The sequence below is a fragment of the Protopterus annectens genome, chromosome 13.part0, assembly GCF_019279795.1.
Source record: "Protopterus annectens isolate FY-2018-M chromosome 13.part0, PAN1.0, whole genome shotgun sequence".
Taxonomy (NCBI): Eukaryota; Metazoa; Chordata; order Ceratodontiformes; family Protopteridae; genus Protopterus; species Protopterus annectens.
This window is the reverse complement of record NC_056747.1, coordinates 56,819,742-56,839,688: the sequence shown is the minus strand read 5'-3', so window position 1 is coordinate 56,839,688 and position 19,947 is coordinate 56,819,742. Positions and strand designations below refer to the sequence as shown.

The following is a 19,947-nucleotide window of genomic DNA, read 5'->3' as shown; positions in this document are numbered from 1 at the left end:
AGCAAGTGAGATATATTAGTGCTGGTACAATGATCTGACCATTCATAGTGCCACAGGGCAGTGCTATAACCATTCATAATTCCATGGTGCAGTGCTAGGAGATACATTCTTTCCATGGTGCAGTGTTATAACCATTCATAGTGCCAGAGTAAAGAGCAAGTAAGATATATTAGTGCTGGTACAATGATCTGACCATTCACAATGCCACAGTGCAATGCTATAACCATTCATAATTCCATGGTGCAGTGCTAAGAGATACATTCTTTCCATGGTGCAGTGTTATAACCATTCATAGTCCCAGAGTAAAAAGCAAGTGAGATATATTAGTGCTGGTACAATGATCTGACCATTCACAGTGCCACAGTGCAATACTATAAACATTCATAATTCCATGGTGCAGCGCTAGGAGATACATTCTTTCCATGGTACAGTGTTATAACCATTCATAGTGCCGGAGTAAAGAGCAAGTGAGATATATTAGTGCTGGTACAATGATCTGACCATTCACAGTGCCACAGTGCAGTGCTTCTTCAACAATTGGCTAAGCTTCTGGTGTCATTCTGTGGGGATCTAGTATCTGTTTACCTGGGATGACATGATCGACAGACCATGATGCTTTGCCAGAGATGGCCTGCACCTGTCACCCTTGAGATTATGGATACTGGGTAAGGCTCTTGCCACCCCTATAGTGCCTTTTTTAGCAAGGGTAAAATGACAAATTCACCACCATAACAGGTACAAGAAAGCAAAATCTGAGGGTAATGCTACTGAATGCTAGAAGTCTAAACCTCAAAATGCATTCACTCGAGGCACTCCTTAAAATGGAGAACATCAACATCTGTGCAGTGACAGAGACCTGGTTCTAGGCTCCAGAGAGCCCCCCTGCATTACCAGGCTATTATTCATACCACACCTTTCGGCCACCTAACCTGGACCAAAAACACTAAAGGCAGAGGAGTGTCAGTATTCATTAAGGATATCCACATCTCCAGGCTAATTGTTCAGCATAATGCATTTGAGATTATCCAGGTACCACTAACTCTGGGCAAGACCGCAATCCAAATTGTAACTTGCTACAGATCCCCCACCATGCCCAGGATTCCCACTCCGCATTTCTTGATACACTGGAAAATATTAGGGTACAACCCAACACCCTAATAATGGGCAATTTCAACTACCCCACCATTAACTGGGAAAACTACTCATGTACCAACTCTTTTGCTCAACATTTTCTGGAATTCATAAATTCTAGCACCTTGGATCAACTTATCCACACCCCAAATAGGGGCAGCAGTATCCTAGACCTGGTCATTACCAACATAGGTGACCGGTGTTTCACACCAGAGGTCAATTCCTCGTTGGTCAGATCCGACCACAAGCTAATCACCCTAGACATCCACATCCTGCCCCCACCCCATTAGGGAAACCACCGTAAAAAATGTCTCCAAAGCCAACTTCACGCTTCTTAAGACAGAAGTGGCAAACTTCATGACACCCATGCAGACGGACAATAGAGCTATGACTGCTGAATCCTACACAAATGCACTTTATAAGCACTTACACAAGTGCATGGATCATGCTATCCCTAATAGAACCAAGATGCTATCCTCCAAAAAAAGGAAGACAATCTGGTGGTCCCTTGCCATAAACAAACTCTACAACAGAAGAAAGGAACTATGGCAAAAAAAAAAAGAGTAAAATACCATGATTGCAGGAACTCCCTGGTCAGCCTCAGTAAGAAGCTGAGATCCCTCATAACATCCTCCAAAGCTAGTTAAATTCACCACTGATTCTAAAGAGAACCACAAAGCATTCTATAGCTATGTCAAGAATCTCAATGGCAACACTCATATCTGCTCTGAGTTACAGCACAATGACACTAAATATACAGAACCAACTGATATTGCCAGCATCCTGGCAGATAGGTTCAGTGCTAACTTTACCCCTCTCTCACCCCCTAAAGGACCCATATTAATACCGAAAAAATGCAAAGTTCCTGTAATCACAGTTGCACAGGTAAAAACCACACACTTCAAAACCAAGATCACAGCATCCATTGGACCTGATGACATCCCAGGCTGTGTTCTACATGAACTACAGAATGACCTGGCACCCCACCTAAGCACCATGTTCAGTCATAGCCTCACCTCAGGATTTGTGCCCACTAAATGGCACCCAGCAACAGTTGTCCCACTCCACAAAGGGGGAGCCACCATGGACCCTGGGAACTATCGCCCCATTAGCCTAACGAGCCTGGTCTGCAAGGCCATGGAACGTATCATTATGGAACTTATAAACAAAGACATTGGTAATCTCCAAACTTGGGACACCACACAGTTCGGGTTCGTAAAAGGCAGATCATGTCTCCTAAACTTGATAGACTTCTTTGAAGCAGTTACCAAAGCCATAGACGAGGGTAAGGTGGTTCACACAGCCTATCTAGATCTCACCAAGGCTTTTGACACCATCCCCCACTCTGGAATTATAGATAAACTCACTAAACTAGGTATGAATCCCTATGTCACAAAATGGGCTGCCAACTGGCTCACTGACAGAACCCACACTGCAAAAGTAGCAGACTCCAAATCTAACCTCAGACCAGTAACAAGTGGAGTACCACAGGGTTCAGTCCTGGGTCCTCTCCTGTTTGATATCTACTTTTCTGAAGTACAGGCTAACACAGAAAGTCTTTGGCAAACAAAGTTCGCAGATGACTGCAAACTAGGAGCCATAATTGAAACTCCTAACAATGTGGACATCCTACAAAAGGGCCAGACTGAGACAGATGCCTGGTGTCAAAGCTATGGCCTCCTCAAGCTAAATGACAAAAAGTGCATTGTCATCCCCTTTGGTAAAAATTCTGTACCCATGAGTTACCACATAGGTGGTAGTCTACTTAACACCGAAAGTGTGGTAAGAGACCTTGGGACACAGGTGGACAGTAGTCTCTCCTTTGATAATCACATCACCACAGTAGTCAGGAAATCCTTCTACTTGGCACACTTCAACACTAAAGGTTTCTCATCCAGGATAAAGAGGTCATTGTTCCCCTCTACTCATCACTCATTAGACCAATTATAGAGTACAATGCCCCTTTTGGTATGTACCTCACAAGACATCTACAACAACTGGAAAGGCCGCAGAAATACCTCACAAAGAGGATTACTGGCCTCAAACAGATGCCCTATGTAGACCGTCTCAAAAAACTCCAACTTTACTCAGTCGCATATCGCCTACTCAGAGGTGATCCCTGCCTAACATACAAATATATGTCAAACTCAGAGCTGTTGGACATGCTCCACTTAAAGAAATCCCAATCCCTCCAAGCTACACGTTTTAGGGACATAAACCTTGTCACCACAATAAACAGAACATGCTGGAGGGATAGATTCCTGTCCAAGAGACTTCTCATACTCTGGAACAAACTACTTATCTACAGAAAACAAAGCTCCTCATTAGCACTCTTCAAGAAAAATCTTGATGATTGGATGGGAAATAGGAAATTCACCCTGGGGATCACCTCTGTGGCTCTGCACGACAGGGGTACAGGAAAATAATTTTCTTGGGTGGCAAAAGCCAGGGTACCTTTTTGGCTAGGCTTGTATAGGCCCTAGGGCCGATAGCCTAGTACCTACCTACCTATGAACCTATAACCATTCATAATTCCACGGTGCAGTGCTAGGCGATACATTCTTTCCATGGTACAGTGTTATAACCTTTCGTAGTGCCAGAATAAAGAGCAAGTCAGATATATTAGTGCTGGCACAATGACCTGACCATTCACAGTGCCACAGTTCAGTGATATACCCATTCATAATTCCATGATGCAGGACTAGGAGATACATTCTTTCCATGGTGCAGTGTTATAACCACTCATAGTGGCAAAGTGCAGGGCTAGGGAGATACATTAGTACTGTGGTGCACTGCATTAACCATTCACACTGCCACTGTGTAGGGCTAGGGAGATATATTAATTCCACAGTGCAGTGCTATAAGCATTCATAGTGACATAGTGCAGGGCTCGGAAAATACATTAGTGTTACAGTGCAGTGCAGTAACCATTCATAATGTCATGTGCAGAGCTAGCGAGATACATTAGTGTCATGGCGTAGTGCCATACCCATTCATAGTGCTACTGTGCAGGGCTAGGGAAATATATTAGTGCAATGTTACAATGTTATAACCACTCACAGTGCCACAGTGCAGGTACATTTAATGCCATGATGCAGGACTACATTGCACAACACTTGATGTACATACATGCACATTCATGTGTATGGCACTACAGTTTTAGTCCTCCAATGTACACAAGTAGGCGCCTGTGGTTACTATAGGCCTGGAATACAGAGAGTTTCTTGAGAACTGACTAGGGCTAAAGATCTTTAATTATTCAGTCCTTTGCTAAGACCACCAGCATTATCCGGTGCCTAGTACATGACTATGCAATACTTGGGCTGGTTAATGCCTCAAAAATTAGAATTGTACAGGCACACACCTCTTATTCTTGAATCCTAGTTTAAATGTTGAGCATTGTAAAACAGTCCTACTTATTTTACTTGACTAAAGTTTGTCATTGGGAACTGAGGCAGTACAAGTAACACTGATGAAATGAGTGGTGCACGTATAGTCTTTCTGTCTCTCTCCATTTTTCTTTTTGTCTAAAATCATGCGAGTATGTATAAACAATCAATATGTATATTAAAAAGCATGAAGTCTAATATACTTTAAATCACGAGGCAGTATTAAGCTGAATCATCTTAAGAAATCATTCATCCATTAGGAGAAACCAGAGCTCATTCATCAGTTTGATTGTAATAGATGGCATTTAGCTACGGCTTAAAGTACATCTTCAGTCTCTCTTAGCTGAAATTCTGTTATTGGAAGTCAACATCAGTACTACCGCACTTGTCTTTTTGGTGCCAGTAAATCTAAATGTAGCATCCTTATACATAATGGAGAATTTATAAAAGCACTATTCAAAGAACTCTGTTTCAGAGTATTCATAGTCTAATGTTTTAAAGTGATGCCTTTAGCATCATAAAATTCATGACAGTACAAAACAGAAGGCTAAATAAGATGCCTTATAGCATAGGTAGCTTTTTGTTAAAGGAATATTCATATCCATGTATTCTCATTGTATTGCCAAGACAGCACATTTTGCAGTTCCCATGGGGAAAACACAACAATAATAACTGCATTGCTTGGTATTTATCTCAGGCCTAGTCTTGGGATGTTATTGCCAAGCCATACACTCTGCACTAGGACAGCATGTGAGATAGGAAGTGTGTGTGTGTGTGTGTGTGTGTGTGTGTGTGTGTGTGTGTGTGTGTGTGTGTGTGTGTGTGTGTGTGAGCACATGTGCATATATCTGTGTTTTTGTATTTTGTTGTGGATTTTTTTAACTGTTTCTTTTTCTCTGCCCCCATAGATTACTCAGCTGGCATTTTGTTAATGCTGTAGATTAGAGCCTTTCTTTGATTACTATCCTACATCATGACAAGGTTTTTTAGCACTTTTTACCATTGCTGCCTGTTGATCATCAGCCCCTTCCCAGACAGTCTATTCATTGCCTGTTTCTGGGAGAGGGTTGACCAAGAAGGGCCATCACAAGGCGGTCATTAGAGATACTTTACGCATTTTTGTCATGCTTTCAGTGACCTAGCTCCCACAAGGACCTTTCACAGCACTGTGTAGCTGATATGCAATTGGATGACTTTGTGCGCATCCCCTCACTTCTGCAAAGAGTATTTTCCAAGCAGCCCTGCCCCCCCCCCCCCGAAGCATGATCTGTCATTTCTCCAGTTTCCACAAGAGAAACTGCACTTCTTCATCTGTTTACAGTACATGCATAGCTCCCCACTTGGAGAGGCAAGCATTCCATGCCACTTGACCGCTCCCAGCCTCCCCCTCCAGTGCCAACAGCACCAAATGAACCATGGTCACCTTGGTCACACTCAGGGCTCCATCTGTCTGTGCCATGGAGTTAGGATTTATTTAGAGATAACTGATACTAATGGATGTGCTCTAGTAGGTCAATGTCCAGTCTCAATCGTTCCAGCCTAATGCCTCACTTGCAGTTGTGGCCAAATATCCACAGTTTGATTCTGAGGAAGAAAATGCTCTAGTCCATCTATTTAGATAGCTGATGTACATTATTCACATATCATCCAAACATGAATTTTAGACATGATGACTGTTATGAAATAGCTGAAGTGCATGGCTGAAAGTTTTATGTTGAAGATGTTACATCTCTGCTTGATGCTTCATAGCTTCATATTTAATATTCGCATACTTCTTATGTCATGTTATAATAAGTGCCTGTACATGTTATGTCAGAATATTCATTGTCCTGATACTCCCTTGATCAGAAATGAATGTGGCTACAGGAGCTGGCTAAATCTCTTTTTACTATAGGGGAAAGCTCTGCATGCCGGCATTTATTTACAAAACTCTAGGAAGTTGCGTGGTCTTGGAAGAAAGCTTCTCCATAAGGAAGTGATGATTTGCCAGTTTGTTTTAGATGGGTATGGTTTTGACTGGCTGAGTTTCTGTGTGCCATCTGGATGTCATTGGACAGATGAATACACAGAGCCGCTGACCTTAGTTCTTTTCTGAGGATTATTAGGGCGAGAAATTTTGTAAACCCTTCTGCTAGGTACTAAGTTAACCAACATAATTAAATTCCCTAACCATCCTCATACAGACCATGCACCATCAAGTCACTTTATTGGGATATCATGGGTCTGAGGCCCACTTCCTTACCCTCTGCTATCAGCCTATTACCACTAGGTTGTTGAAGCCATGCTATAACTGTTAACTGCACACTTACAACCATTTACTTCTACCTTCACCCCAGTCCACACATGAGAGGTGCAAATATATCACATATACATATACAATAAGTATCACATATAATTCCCCTCCACAAAGGTGGACCCTCCACAGAACTAATCATCTACCACCCCATAGCTATTCTCTCTCCACTCTCCAAAATACTAGAGAGATGCATACACACTCAGGTCTCAGACTACCTCCTTAATAACAACCTCCTTTCCAATACTCAGCATGGTTTCCGACCAAACCATAGCACCACCACTGCCTTACTCTCCTTTACTAACACTATCCCTCAGCATAAAAACAATCGCTATCTCTCCTCTGCTACTTTACTAGACCTATCTAAAGCATTTGACATGGTCCCACACAAACAACTTATCTCTGTCCTCAATAACCTATCCTTCTCACAATCAGTCACCAACTGGTTTCAGAGTTACCTGTCTGACTGCCAACAATCCGTTGTATGGCAGAATGACATATCTCCCCAACTACCTGTCTCCATAGGGGTTCCCCAAGGATCCAACCTTGGACCCCTACTCTTCTCTATTTTCACCAATAATCTAGCCTCTGCCACCAAACATGGCACACTCATACAATACGCAGATGACTCAACCATTATCTGCTCAGCCCAGTCCCTACCCAAACTGCAAAAAGTCACACAGGAAGCCTTTTCCTCTGTTGAAACTTGGTTATCCAATGCCCAATTAATACTCAACCCAAACAAAACTAAACTACTCATCTTCCAACCCACCAAACATACTCAAAACAACTCTCACTTTAACATCACAGCAAAAGACAACACCACTATATACCCAACTGAACACACCAAATTGCTAGGAGTGGAAATAGACAATAAACTAAAATTTGACATTCACATATCCATGACCATAAAAAAGTCCACAAAAAACTAGGAGCGTTATACAGAAATAAGCAACTTCTCACCAAAGCAGCAAGGATTTCAATAACAAATTCCCACCTTATCTTCACCCTACTTTATGCCTCTCCAATAGATACCAACCTAAGGCAATGTGATCTAAACAAGCTAGAGACCTGTTACAACAAAATAGCCAAATTCACCACAGGGGCATCCTACCGTAGTCACCACTGTCTCTCACTTGCTGAACTGGGCTGGCTTGAACTCCCTCACCTCCTTCAATGGTATCAACTGTCACTCACCCACAAACTAGTAAACCATCCACTAAATGTCCCATCCCTCCAGAATCTACTCTAACCCTATCACACCACCAGACCACTAAGATCCAGCAACAAAAATCACTTGCAGATCACTAAAGCCAATAACACTGCTGGTGAAGCACTATTCTCTTGCACCATAGCCAAATTATGGAACTCTCTCCCACCCACAACTACCTCCGTACCATCATGCACCCACTTCAAAACTTTACTAAAAGCACACATAAAAACATGCTGGCTATGCCCTTGCAACTCCCACTCTAATATCACCCACCCCATCCAACCATTACCTTTCTTTCCACTCCATTAACTACCTTGATTATAGCAAGCTCAGATGCTCATAAGTCTAGTACTTATTATACAGCAGGAACTTCTTATTGTAACATTTGTTAATGTCTGTTATGTACTTCACAGATACAGATTCTAGTTGTCTACTATGTTCTTCATCTGTAAATATGTTGTAAGTAATTGCTATGTAAATTGTTAATCGTTATGTAATCCAATGTAACTACTGTCTGTTTATTTTAACTGTGGAGCTTTTCTCCCCGGGCCTTCGCTGAAAATGGACCTATGTCCAGTCGGACACTCCTGGTCAACAAATATAAATAAATAAATAAATAAATAAATCAATAAAATATGTGTTAAAGTCAAATGATTATCTTTCAACTAAGTACACACACAGCACCCAGGAGGTTGTCAATGCCCACACCCACCTTGCAGGTGCATGTCACATACCTAAGCACAAGCCTTCTTATGGCAAGTCCTGTTAAGTGAAAGCCCGACTCTCTGATTCCTCAGCAGCCTAATGCAATAGCACATAGTACACCTTTATCACCAGTTATCACAAACCCTACTCAGAGAAATCATCATACCAGCTGAACCTTAATATATCATGGGTCTGCCAAAACAAAAAGAAATGTCCTAGTCATTGGTGACTCCAGTGTGATACATACAGATACTCAACTCACCAGGATTGGCAAAGATACGGTGACGGTGATACAGCAGATGACTACAGCTGCCAAGTTCCTGCACCCCAGATCTAACTACAACAAGGTCATTATTCATAGGTAGAAGTGAATGACTTGAGGCATGTATCCCTGGATTGTATGAAGAGGGGCATAATAGAGCTCTCAGAGGCTGTATCCAAGGCTAGTATAAAGCTAATATAGATGGGTGTCCTACCTGCTCTGAGAATGTTGACCCAGTGTAAACTAAAGATGATTGATTTCATTGATAACGTACTTAGCTACTATTGTTATCCTAGGGTAAACCAACTCATACACACACACACACACACACACACACACACACACACACACACACACACACACACACACACACACACACACACACACACATACCCTCGCCTACACGCACATGCATACACATGTCTATATACAAATACACATGCACACACAAGCACACACATGCCTACATACACACACAGACAAATACAAAAGGGAAAATCCCCACAGACCTACACACACACACACACACACACAAACATGGGAGCACACACACACACACGGGACCATGTACACACATGTGTGCACACACATATGGGAACATGCACAAACACACATGCACATAGGCGCACACACACACACACACACACACACACACACACACACACACACACACACACACACACGGGACCATACACAGACACACCCACACACACACACACACACACACACACACACACACACACACACACACACAAGCCTGCATAAAAAATTCTTCAGAGGCAAAGTACAAGTCAAAAATGAATAAGATGAGATTTGTACATATTTTCCTTTCGAATGGAATTTTCTTCTACTTTTTATGACGTTAAAGTGGCCACTAATGCTTTCCAATTCTCCATTCATTTTTACTTCTTGGCTCTTCTTTTTAAGGTTAATGATAATTACGGAACCTGTAAGTCTTTCTGTCAAAAATACTCTGGCACGTGTAATGAAAAGTTAATCATCTGAAAATATAATTTACTTAACAGTTGAGAAATATAATTACATGTCTCTTTAGGTTCCAAGTTTATGCTATTACTAATGCAAGTAGCATACCAATTGCCTGAGTCTTCAATGTCAGGATGCAAGACATCGGAGGTGAAAACTAAAATCAGGAATAATACAAGCAAATGCAATTACTGTGCAAAACATTGCACATACTAAATAAGCATTTGCCTGAGAACAGACAGCAGTATCTCGTACACTGATCTAAAATAAGGAAACTGCATTCCTTACCATTTCCTTTTTATGTCTTTTGCTTTAATTGCTGTGAAGGCAGAAGGGGGTTATAATCAGTATTTGCATCACTGTTTTATAATTAAATTGGAATGTATGCATATTCATATTTAATGGGCATGACATACATGGTATTAGTAAACTGGAACTCATCAAGTCCTAGAGTCTAGCTTCACCAAGATTTTCTAGTACTTTTGCAGAGTATCATGTGCCTTCATGTAGGGCTGCAACTGTACATACTTGCAAACATATTGCTAAGATAGTTTATGAAGACTGACTGCTTTGCAGGAAATCCTAATACTGCTGTCTGGGTCTTCTGACCCCCCCTTTTTTTCTACCTGCCCCTGACAGTGTTAAATTTCTTAGTGACCACCAGTCTCCCAGTAATGTTCTCCAGGGACTGCAACCTTCATGTATGTGAAATATTACAGCACAGAACATTAATGCCATCAATTCATCTGTGATTCTTAAGTAATGAAGCTACTTATGGCAAAACAAAACTCCTTTCACCTAAGCTCCAGAATGTTTTCTGCTGCACTTTCAGCTTCAGAATGGACTAGGCTTTGTGTAATGTGCTTCCTCCTTCATGTAGTGACATTTTATGCATGCAGTGTACAACATGCAGCCTGACTGCTGAAATGTTTGTTGTTATTGCAGTTCCTCCTTCTGTGATGACATTTTGTGCATGCAGTGTGCAACACGCAGCCTAACTGTTAAAATCTTTGTTGTTATTGCAGGCACAGCTTGTGCTTCTGGGTATTCTTCTCATCGCTGTTGGGAATTTCTTTGTCGGGAGTTTTATTCCTTCCAGTGAAGAGCACAAATCCAAAGGTTTCTTTAATTACAGAGGTAATGTGGCATTGTATGTTAAGGCAACAATTACAGACACTATACTAAAGGATTTTTAAATGTATGTTTTCTGAATCACACCATGGCCATCATACTTCATTCTAGCTACATATTATTGTGCAGCAAAATCGCACATCAGCAGGCTGCTCCTGAAAAGGGACACCTGTCACTTGGCTTTACCTTTCACAGAGTGGTACTGATAGCATATGTATCTACATCACTGATGGTAGTTTTTCTGCCTTTTTCTCATTCGACATGCTTATGTAAATTAAATATATACATTCCATAACAGATAGTATTTTTATATGAACTATTCGATGTGCAGTGTACTCAGATTATGTCCTTAGATACAGACACCTTGATTGCTTAGCAGAAACTGCTTGGATTAAGTAGCAATCAGCTTATACAAAGTGACCTACATAGTTTTGAACTCTGATTATTTTCGTCTGTAGTTAGCTGTAAATGCCTCTTCTGAATAAATGCAGGGGTTTCTGAATTGGTCTCCTATACCTATTTTTCAACTAATAGCAACCAGTTAACATTTTCTTCTACATGGAAAACAAACTTGGCCAGATTCATAAACTTAGGTGCTTAGTCTAGTCATTAGGAAACTATCAGCTGCATTGATCACTCAACATAAACAGCTTGTTGTATAGCACACGTTGTCCACTTTGAGGAACCTTGGTGGCCAGCCAGTGTATCTACAGCTCTTTGTTATACTTATGGCTGACAGCTATGTGCTGCAAATATTGATGCACTGGTCTGGGTTCATGCACAACATGTGAGAAAAATTTGTGATTCACTTCCCACAATTTTGTGCAGCTGGAGTCAATTGCAAATGATTTTGCACTGACATTGTTTTGTAGTAAGGTAAATTTTATCTTCGGATATGTGATTATATGTCTATCCCATCATGGCTCTGACCAGATGCCAGTGCAGGTTCATCATGCTAGGACAACCGCCGACACAGTGAGGGAAGGCTGCCTGAAGTCATGATGTGATGCAATGTGCCTCATTAAACTCTTGAATATTTCTTCATGTAAACTCCATTTAGATCCCTCCTTGTGAGTTACACTCAGTGATTCAGTGTTGCTGTAGAAGCTCAGAATTTACCTACTCCAGTGTCAGAAAATGCCATTTTTAAAGATATAGTCATGAATATGCTGAAATGTTCTGCTTTGTGTGTGAATACCTTCTACTGTTATCTTTCTTGGTTCCTGTGCTAGGGGTTAAAGTTATATGGTTGAGTGTCACACTGTCTCACCACTGCTTCAGTTTTAAACGAGACAGCAGCCAGGATTCACAGTGATGGACTACACTTGTGCAGAAGACTTATAAAGTTAGGTGGCACTACATAGTGAGACAAGGAATAATTAATTATCAAAACTAAGATAGGCTGCAGTTATGGGTAGCTAGTTGTGTCCCTGGGTACACATTAATGAAAAGTGCAGCAACTTCACAAGTAAACACATCTGTGTAATGAAACTATACAAGTACACATAATCACGCAGTGTATCCCATACATGAAATGCAAGAAATAATCCATGTGCACCACATTGTGTGAGCTCATAAGAAGAGAAAACAGGAACTCATAGACTGACACACCTCATAAATAAAGTGGTATATGTGTTAATGTGCCTTTTTGCAGAGCTGCATAGGGTGCTGAATATAGCTATATAATATACATTATTTGTAACTGCAGTGCTTTATTTCCACATATGTGGAGTGTTATCAGATGCATAAAAGAAGAAGAAAGAGGTGTATAACAAAGTAGGATAAAGAGAAAGGCAGTAAGCAATGTGTCACATAGGTGGACAACAAACAGGACTGTGTAGGACTTGGGAGGCAAAGCAACTGTTTTGTGGGGATGGGTCCCCCTTCTTTGCTGTACATTGAGATAAAAAAGAGAGGAAATGTTGAAACAATAAGCAGATTAGGAGTGGGTTAGAGCAGTCTCATCATCTGTGAAATAATGATATGTCACCTGCTGATGGTAATGGCTCCTGTGACATGAGATATCATCTCATGCATTCATGTGGAAGCTACAGCACTAAAAGCTAGACTGTGCTGCAGCAAAAATGATGCTACTACACCTAGCACTCTCATTATTTATAGCTTCCATATTTTCAGTTGTTTGCCCTTTTAAAGTTAGGCACTCACCGACACACAGATTCACTAAAGACATGTTTATGAAACATAACTGTGTTCATTTCAAATATATTTGTGTCCAAGGTAGTAAGCAAATTCTACTATGTTGCTCAGCTTATAAGCAAAGCCATGGCATCTTGGTCCAGAGATGTCATTGTGCCACTGTATTCGGCCCCCATCAGACCTATCATAGAGTATAATGCCCCGTTTGGTATATACCTGACCAGAAACATACAGCAGCTGGAACATCCACAAAGGTTCCTTACAAAAAGAATACAGAGTAAACACAATGTCCTGTGTTGATCCCCTCAAAGCCATTTCTCTTTACTCAGTATCCTACAGACTTCTGAGAGTTGATATTTGCCTGGCATACAAGGCATCCCTGGGCCGGGTTTTGATGAACCTTTAGCACATCTTTAAAACAAGCAGCATCAGAGCTACTAGATTAAAAGACCTACATTTTACTTGTCACATAAATAGGACATAAATAGGACATATTGGGGAGACAAATATGTATCTCAGAGATTTCCCATTCTCTGGAAAGGACTCCCCATCTGTATTCATAGGTTCATAGATTAGTACTAGGCTAACTGCTCATGTGGGCTATTTTAAGCCTAGCCAAGCAACCCATGTGAGAATCAAACCCTGCACCTTGTGTCAATAAGGTGACTATCTTAACCATTATGCCAAGTGCTGGTCATTAGCCTTGTATGCACCTTTGAACCTATTTGCACCTATGAACCTATATGAATATTATTAGGACCTCATTTCATTATCTAGTGTGGTTAATCTCCCTTTATGATATGCTAAAAATAATGTTTTTTTTTTAATAATTTTGTAAATACTGAAGTACACAAAATGTGTTTTCCTTTAAAAAATAGATGAAGCTGTCTGATTTTACTTTTAAATTTTCATGTGAAACAGAGTTCCTCCTATCCCTGTTTAAGCACAACTTTGACCAATGGATAGGTAACTGGAAATTCACCCCTATGTCTCTGATGGACAGAGGCAGTAAGTAAATCACCGCATATATAAATCAGATTTGTGGGTCACATTTGTACCTCATTTCATTACCTAGTCACATGTGCATTTCATTATGTGGTCTTTTGCATATTTCTTCTGTGCATTTGTGTTCTCTGCACTGTAGTGCAACACTGGAATATGGACCAAGCACAGTGTTGCCCCAGTCTACAGGGAGTCTATTTCCCGGGTGAATGCACTTTAAACTCTGAAATTTTTGTGTGAATCCTGGTCATGGAATTTTGTAAGTAATTCTGTGTCATTTGTGAATATTGATATGACTTGCTTAGAAGTGTGACAGAAGGAAGTATTGGCAGCCCAGCTATTTGGAATGTTGTAAATAATTCTATGTCATTTGGGATTATTGCTATAATTTATACAGGACTGTATTTATCTACTGAGCTAAGATGTATCCCCAGTGTACCCTGCTGAAACATTGACGATTAACCTGCAAAACTTAAGAATAGTTGAGGATAAGTTACTTTATAGCTGGGCCATAAACAAAAGATGTTATCTCTCAGTTTCAGTTCGGTAGCAGACATGTCTAGAGCTAAAAGTTTTTTCTATTGTCTTGGAGAAAAGTAATTACTTGGTTTAAAATGTAAAAAGTGTGTTATTGCTTTATGACTTTCAGGATCTGCAGACTTCTGAGAGAGATGTATTTCTCACACAGAGATGTTAAATTCTGTTAAGTTTCTGTTTAACATTTGAACTGAAGGCAGGTGACAAAGACTGATGTCATCCAAGCTAACCCAGCAGTTAAATGTAATATTAATTTAAGGACTCTCTCAGAGAGAGACTGTGCATTTTGTATCTTGACTTGGACCTAGCAAGAACATCCCCTCCATCAACATCTGCACTTGCCTGTCTGTAAGTAAGATTTAGGGTATAGTATCTCTTTTAGATATAGATAGGAATATAGTAAAGATTAGTTTAGATGTTTTCTGTATTTATTTGAGACTGCCCTGCAATGTTGTTTTAAAATACTTCCTGTAATTTTGAGCTCTGAAGTAACTGTGTTTGTTTTCTGAGTATTGTCTTGTTCTTTTATTATTTATTATTAAATGTATTTAAACTTGTTTTTGTAGCTGATATTTGCGAGACATATTTAAGCTCTTAGAGGACTTGCATATGTATTTGGTGACACTGAACATGCCACTCCTAAATAGCCTTGCTCTTGGTCAGACTACCATTTGGATAATAGTAACATTACACAGTAGGATTGGACACCCTTTGTTAAGGGCCTAAAGTAGCTGATAAAGAGTTGGCTGGTGGCAACTGGAGCTACCTTATAGTTCAGGCAGAAGGGGGCATAGCTAGTAAACCTGTGCCAGCCTTTCCCAGGTGTGTGTGTGTGTGTGTGTGTGTGTGTACGCTTATATATTATTAAAATCTCAAAGTGTGTGTGTGTGTGAGCTACTTGGGCAGGGACATGAAGCACTGGTTGGACAGAGATGGTGCTGGAGGTCTTAGCTTGGCCACTCAGCTGAGAGCTCAACCCTATAGCTGTGCCAGTGGGGAGTCTTACTGGGGATCTGGAGAAATAGGGAGAAACCAGCCCCAGACTGACTGTGATCTCTGTGTGCTCTTAAGGGAAATTGCACTTTACTGTGTGTGTACTTGTCATCCTCCCATTGTGTACATCCCTCACTGTTGCCAGTGGTGAGGACTGAGGCTCCTTGATTACTGGACCAGTGCAGGGGCATCACACACCTGACCAGAAACATACAGAAACTGGAAAATCCACAAAGGTTTCTTACAAAAAGAATACAGAGAGTAAAAACAATATCCTGTATTGATCCCCTCAAAGCCATTTCTCTTTATTCAATATCATACAAACTTCTGAGAGGTGATATTTGCCTGGTGTACAAGGGATCCTTGGACCATGTTTTTGATGAAACTTTAGCACCTCTGCAAAACAAACAGCATCATACTAGATTAAAAGACCTACATTTTACTTGTGACATAAATAGGACATATTGGGGAGACAAATTTGTATGTCAGAGATTTCCCATTCTCTGGAATAGACTCCCCATCCTTGTTCATAGGTTCATAGATTAGTACTAGGCTTTGTGGGCCATTTTAAGCCTAGCCAATCAACCCATGTGAGAATCAAACCCTGCACCTTGTGTCAATAAGGCAAATATCTTAACCATTATGCCAAGTACTTGTCATTAGCCTAGTATGCACCTCTGAACCTATTTGAATATTATCAAGACTACTTGTCATTGCCTAGTGTGGTTAATCTCCCTTTATGATATGCTAAAATAATGTTTTTTTTTTAAATAATTTTGTAAATACTGAAGTACACAAAATGTGTTTTCCTTTAAAAAAGACATGATGCTGTCTGACTTTACTTTGAAATTTTCATGTGAAACAGAGTTCCTCCTATCCATATTTAAGCACAAATTGGACCAATGGATGGGTAACTGGAAATTCACCCCTATGTCTCTGATGGACAGAGGGAGTCAATAAATCACTGCATATATAAATCAGATTTGTGGGTCACATTTGTACCTCATTTCATTACCTAGTCACGTGCATTTCATTATGTGGTCTTTTGCATATGTTTTCTTCTGTGGATTTCTGTTCTCTGCACCTGTAGTGCAACATTGAACTATGAATCAAACACAGTGTTGTCCCAGCCTACAGGAGTCTATTTCCCAGGCAAATGAACTTTAAACTCTGAAATTTTTGTACAAACCCTGGTCAGTGTCTATCATCCTCCTAAAACAAGGTTGAGCTAATTAAAATAATAAATAGTTTTTTTCAAATCCAGAAGGACAAATCCAAGTGTAACTGAGATGCTGTGTCATTTTGTGTGCTTTTAGTAACAATGTATGTATGTATGCATGCGTGTGTGTGTGTGTGTGTGTGTGTGTGTGTGTAAATATATGTGTGTCCGTATAGTTGACCGTTCATAATATTGAATGTTTTTAATGATGGCAGAGCTGATCAAATAGTCATATGGCTGGCTACTTCTGCTGGCATTACTTTGTGCCATCTCAAAGGTGACTATTGATCCTTTGTGATCAATGTTTTGTCATTTGCTATTTTTGTACTTCAATATTTTGAAGTACATCCGTATATATATATATATATATATATATATATATATATATATATATATAGATGTGTGTGTATATATATATATATATATATATATATATATATATATATATATAGATATAGATATAGATATATATAAACTTGTGCATATAAATATACGCATGCACACATGCTCGCAAGCACACACGGACACACACACACACACACACACACACACACACACACACACACACACACACACACACACACACACACGTATGTTTTAGCACAGTGTGGTGAATCTCCCTTTATGATGTGTTAAAAATAATGTTTTTTTTACATAATATTGTAAATACTGAAGTGCACAAAATGTGTTTTCCTCCAAGAAAGACATGAAGCTATCTTTGAGATAAAACCTAAAATGGAATGGGAAACTACAGAATTTTTAGCTATTTTTTTCTATCCAAAAGACATGTATGAGAAATTGAACTAGCATGTTCTTTTTTTTGTTTTTAATGCAACCTGTTATTTTCTGAGCAAAGTGCCTCTTATGCCTTATTTTGATACCAAACCGGTGGGTACAGTGGGAAAAACTGCCCCAAGAATTTATGTGCCAGCAATGTTCCCATATTTGCCTTACACTGCATGAAATTTGAGCAAGTTTTTCTTACCCAGCTGAGGAGACAGCAGAAGTGTGGTGTGGACTGGGAGGTCAGTTGCACTAGGGTGGTGTTACAACAGTAGAGCAACTGCTGTAACTGTTACTTCTGCAGGTAAGTTAATGGTGGTATTCGTCAAATACCAGGGTATTCTGAAGGCAGTTTCACCTTTTAAACAACTAACAAGGGGAAAGACATTGAGTCATATCTCATGATCTTCAAAAGTATGCCCAGTAGGAAGGATGGGACTGGAGTGTCTGTGGAGAATCCTTTCAGCCCATCTAACTGATAAACTATTAAAGGCTATCATGGGCAAGAAAGAGACTAAATATTAGTTTAGAAAAACACTGCCAGGTCAAGCTGGTGTTAACTCTGGGACACGGGCTCAAACATTTAATCGCTGAACATTTCTCCTAACACTATGGCAAAATCTCAGTTTTGTGATTTACAGCATGTAATTAAATTATACTTAGATCCTGAAGGTCAGCATACTAAAATGAAAAAAAACTACTCCTTAAACTCAAAACCTACACTAATGCCCTGACAACATACCCCCCAGATTCCTACAAATAGCAGCAAACTTCATTACCTACCCTATAAGCATACTTAACAGATCTCTCAAAGAGACCTACATAGCCAACATATGGAAAAAGGCATATATTCTCCCCTTACATAGGGGTGGAAACAGCATAAACATTTCCAACTTTTGGCCTATTGCAATCTCTAAAATCTTGGAAAAATGCATCCATACGCAACTTCCCAACCATCTATTTGACAATCAACTCCTATCCCAAGCTCAGTATGGCTTCAGGGCAGGCCATAGTACCACAACCTCTCTCATCTCCTTTCTGAATACAGTTAACCAGGCTCGAGATGCTGGTAAAATTGTTTCTTCACTATATTTTGATCTCTCTAAGGCCTTCGATACAGTTTCTCACCCTCTTCTCCTCACAAAACTCTCTAACATATGCTTTTCACACCCCTCCCTAAACTGGTTCACAAGCTACCTCACAAACAAACAACAATCAACCAAAAGGCAGCTCTCTCTCTCTCTCTCTCTCTCTCTCTCTCTCCATTCCTTAATACTACCACAGGTGTCCTCCCTAGGATCCATACTAGGGCCCCTTCTTTTTAGCATCTTTATCAACAACTTTCATAACATCCTTACTCAAGGCTGCATAATGCAATAAGCAGATGACTCAACCATCATCTTCACTGCTAATTCCTCATCTGAACTACTACAAGTCACCCAAAGCACCCTCAAAGCCACCGAAACCTGGATGGCTAATAACCATCTTGGCTTAAACTCCAACAAAAATAAATTTGTTCTTTTCACCCCAAAGAAAACTACTACTTTAAATAAAAAATAATTCTCCATACTGGCCCAAAATAAAACCACAATAGAGGTTGTCCCAAACACAAAACTACTAGGTGTAATCATAGATGAAAACCTAGCATTCGACCTGCACATACACAATAGTATTAAAAAAACGCAGCAAAAACTTGTAATGCTCTTTAGGCACAAAGAGTTCCTTAGCCACTGCACCAAACAAACCCTTGCCTCTACCTTTCTGCTTCCCCCTCTCTTATATGGTGCTCTTCTCCCTGCCAACATTCAGTCCTCATTGAAATCAAAACTTGAAACATGCTACAATAAAACTTCTAAATTTGCAATCAATGCAAAATACTCTTCCCACCACTGTTCCTCACTGCACCTTCTGGACTGGCTTGAACTTCCTGTCTGTCTGTCACAGCTACAACTAATCACATCACACAAAATCGTATTTAAACCATCAAACTGTTCTGCCCTTTCCAATCTACTTACCCACTACCACCCAGACAGACATCTCAGATCTGAAAACCAGCTTCTCTTGAAAGTGGAAAAGCCAAACGTATGTGCTGGCCAGATGCTTTACTCTTTTACTGTTGCCAAACTGTAGAACACTCTCCCACCATTG

General features: G+C 40.2%; 1 protein-coding gene across 1 annotated transcript in view; it reads left to right on the top strand.

The window, feature by feature from the left end:
* The window catches only part of LOC122787830 (solute carrier family 12 member 2-like), a 1,020,929-nt gene that overhangs the window by 187,639 nt on the left and 813,343 nt on the right, over positions 1-19,947 (top strand). The window contains exon 7 of the mRNA XM_044054742.1: positions 11,003-11,114. Coding sequence (XP_043910677.1) covers positions 11,003-11,114 — 112 coding nt within the window. The remainder of the gene's footprint in view (positions 1-11,002; positions 11,115-19,947) is intronic.